Genomic DNA, 3,590 nt, shown 5'->3' with positions numbered 1-3,590 from the left:
AGGGGGATGGTTGGACCTGATGATCCTGGAGGGCTTTCCCAGCCGCCAGGATTGTGTGGCTCTGCACTCTCTGCTTCACCCACAGCGTTCAGGACTTTCACCCAGACGCGGCGAGCTCGCCCCCTCCTTCACGCCTCCCCGCCGCACCCGGAGGGCCCAGAGCACGGAGCGGGGCCGGAGGCCAATTTCAGAAGCGGAAGGCTTTCCGTCAGCGGCGGGGGCGACCGGGGCGGGGTAGGAGCTCGCCCCGGCCCGAGCCTCGTCGGCGGGGCCGGTGGCGAGGCGGTGACTCAGCGCCGCCCTCAGCCCATAAAAAGGCGGGAGGCGGCCGAGGAGCGGCGGCGGCGGCGGCGACGAGGGCCGGGCTCGAGGCCGCGAGGGGCCGGCGGTTGTGCGGCCGTCGGGGGCCGCCATGGGGGCCAAGCTGCGAGTGGTGTGCGCCGCGGCGGCGCTGCTGCTGTGCTGCGCCCCGCCGGGGCAGCCGGCGGCACGGGGCGCGCTGCTGTCGGCGGGCGACGGCGACGGCTACGGGGTGAAGCTGTGCGGCCGCGAGTTCATCCGCGCCGTCATCTTCACCTGCGGCGGGTCCCGCTGGAAGCGCCTCTCCCTGCTGGCCGCGGAGCCGGCGCCCGCCGGCGGTGAGTGCCCGGGGGCGAGGGGAGAGGAGAGGAGAGGAGAGGAGAGGAGAGGAGAGGAGAGGAGAGGAGAGGAGAGGAGAGGAGAGGAGAGGAGAGGAGAGGAGAGGAGAGGAGAGGAGAGGAGAGGAGAGGAGAAGAGAGGAGGGCGCCCCGACGCCGCCGGGGAGCTCCCCGCCGGGTCCCGTCGGGTTTTCCCCTCTGTCAGGGGGCGCAGAGCGGTGCTCCTGAGCTTTCCGGGCTGGGCTGCGGGGTTACGGGATCGGGACTTTTATCTCTCTCTTTTTTTTTTTTTTATTATTATTATTTTTCTTTTCTTTCTGCTCAGTTTGCGACGGGCGCGGTGAGGAGCGGGGGGTCCCGCGCTTGGCGCTGCGGGCTGCGATCTGAATAAACGCAAACCCTGCCGCCTTTAGGGTCGGTGGGGAAGTTTCTGGTGGGTGAAATACCCCCTAGGGTTTCCTGTCACAGGTACTAAAGCAAAAACATTAAGAAAGGGTAAGCAGGTATTCCTTCTGTTTGCAAAATACTAATACGTAATCCGAGGCACTGGGTCTCACTTATCCTGATGTTTCAAAAAGTGGAAATAACACTTTTAAGCAGGAAAGAAGATGGAATTACGGCTAGTACTTGCAAAGAAAGAGCTTTCTTTCTTCCTTCAGCATACCATTAATGAAGTAACCTTTTACTTATGCTGTAAATGGAGCCTGTATTTTGGGTTTATTTTACCTTTTTCTGTAACAAATAGAGTAATAATATGTAACTTGTTATAATTCCAAAGGGAAGACCTCATGAGCAGCCACCAAAGTTCACAGGAAACTTTTTCTTTCTATGCTTGAGCAGTAGCTTCTAAGAGCATCTTCTAAGAGTCACTGAGACCCTGCTGTGCTCTGTACTGTCCAGCTGGAAGTCTTTCTCTGCCCCAAATGACTACTGATTTGTAGTAACTGTTTGACTAGTAAAGTAGCTACATCTATTTATTTTATTTTATTTATTTATGTATTTATTTACAAGTAGCATTTACGTATCTGGGTAGCTATTCTATCTGAAAGTTAGCTTGTATGTGTTGATTGGCTATACTAAAGTAAATCTAATGTTCACTTGATGTTCTCATGTTCCGAAACAAAAATACAAAACCAAATTAACAGCATGCAGAGCACATGGCAAACACCTATTTCAGATTTTTTTAACTTAAGAGCTAAAAAAGCTGCTTTTCTTCACATCAGCTGAAGTATGCAGTGCCACTCACCTTGCAGAAGCAAAAACAAGAGAAACTGTGAGGTGAATGGAAGTAGTGCTGGATTTTTGAGAAGTCTGGGGTCAGTGAGACCAAGTGTGTTTCTAAGTAAATTCTGCAAGTCTTGAGAAATGAGTGGCAAGTATCAGCTGAAATAGCTGTAGAAAAATGCCATCTACAAGAGTATACACAAAATATTTGCTTGCTGAGTCCAATACTCAGTCCTTCTCCCTCCGTTTGTTCTTCTTATGGTACTGGTTTCTGTAACTGTGCATGGGAAAGGAGTGGTCTAATCTAATTTGTGAATTGCATGACACAATTTTATGCAGTCTCTGGATACATCACTTTACAATTTTCTTTACAGAATGACTGACACATCTCCATACGTAACAGTGCAGCTGTAATAGGATGTGGATACATCAGTGACAGTTGTCACAGCATACTTCCCATGTCTAATAGACAGCCTTCAAAACAAGGCTTGCCCTAGAAGTAATCTATAAGTAAATCATGAGCGGAAGCTCTGCAGCTGATTTCTCTCCTAAATAAAAATGCTTTGCTTATTGCCAGCCGAATAGGCTTTTTATTGATGATTTTTAGAACTGTGTGCTCTTTGTGATATTCCTAAAGTCTTAACTTTAAGTCTTTTCTTTAAATAGATTCCTCTCAAGCAGAAAGCAACAAACTTCTGAGAAACTTCAAGTTGCAATCAATTTTGGGTCCTGAAGAGGAACAGATGCAGAGAAGCAGCCCATTTCTTGGATGGGAGATACTGAAGGACTTGTATAGTTTAAATGACTATAATGAATATGAACCTGTGGCAGATGACTTCAAAGAACTTCTTCAACAGGTGGAAGAAGCTGCTCAGAAGGACAGGGGAGGAAAAGGAATTGCAAATCCTGTGGGATCAAACAGTTATCCTTGGGCCAGATATCCCAGAAGAAAACGTGAATCTCTGGGTTTGGCAGGAATGTGTTGCAAATGGGGCTGTACGAAAGCTGAAATTAGTACTATATGCAGAGTTTAAAACCCTCTCTGCACTTATGCATGAAATCTATGTTAGTTGCAGTGCTACTTGGTTGAATACTGTATGGAGGAATAAAACTCTTACTGTATTTTATTTTGTCTGTAAGTGCCAGTCAATACTGCTGGTTTTCTTTAAAAAAAATCCTCAAGTGTAACTGTAATGACTTTGTTTTGCTGCAGTAACTTTTAATCTATATTTTTTTAATAAGTCTTTACAATTCATTTTAATGTCTAGCCTTTACTCTTATATTACAAATGTAATATATCTTTGTAACATGTAAGGAAAAAATTAAGTGTTTAATTAAAATGTAATTATACTAACTGTTACAGAGTTATTCTTTCTCTGACAGAAGGAACACCCAGTGATATTCTTGAGATGAGATTCATGCTACAGAGCTGTACAAAAAGGACATTTTGCACGAAACTCCACTAAACACCGACTCAGCTTGCTGATTATTTTAAACACACTTTCCCGCTTCCCTTACAATTGTAGAATTGCTTTATGCAATACTTTTCTGCATTTTTACCTCAATAGAATACTTGCAGCCTAAATATTTCTTCATCTTCATAGAAAAACCTAATGAATTAGGAGCTGAAGTATTAACCCTTATGTTAATTCTTATTTACCTTTCTCATTTTTGTCTACTATTGCTTAGTGAGACTGTTGGATGTGCTTCAAATAACTCATGTTATAT

At 46.1% G+C, this 3,590-nt stretch overlaps 1 protein-coding gene across 1 annotated transcript; it reads left to right on the top strand.

Moving 5' to 3' along the window:
• Positions 1–412: 412 nt before the first annotated feature.
• LOC116500368 (relaxin-3-like) lies at positions 413–2,896 on the top strand. The gene is made up of 2 exons (XM_032205301.1): positions 413–638; positions 2,529–2,896. Exons 1-2 carry the CDS (start codon positions 413–415, stop codon positions 2,894–2,896), a joined length of 594 nt encoding a protein of 197 aa, XP_032061192.1.
• The last annotated feature ends 694 nt before the right edge of the window (positions 2,897–3,590 follow it).

Source organism: Aythya fuligula, chromosome Z (genome assembly GCF_009819795.1).
Source record: "Aythya fuligula isolate bAytFul2 chromosome Z, bAytFul2.pri, whole genome shotgun sequence".
Taxonomy (NCBI): domain Eukaryota; kingdom Metazoa; phylum Chordata; class Aves; order Anseriformes; family Anatidae; genus Aythya; species Aythya fuligula.
This window is presented reverse-complemented; position numbering and strand designations above follow the sequence as displayed.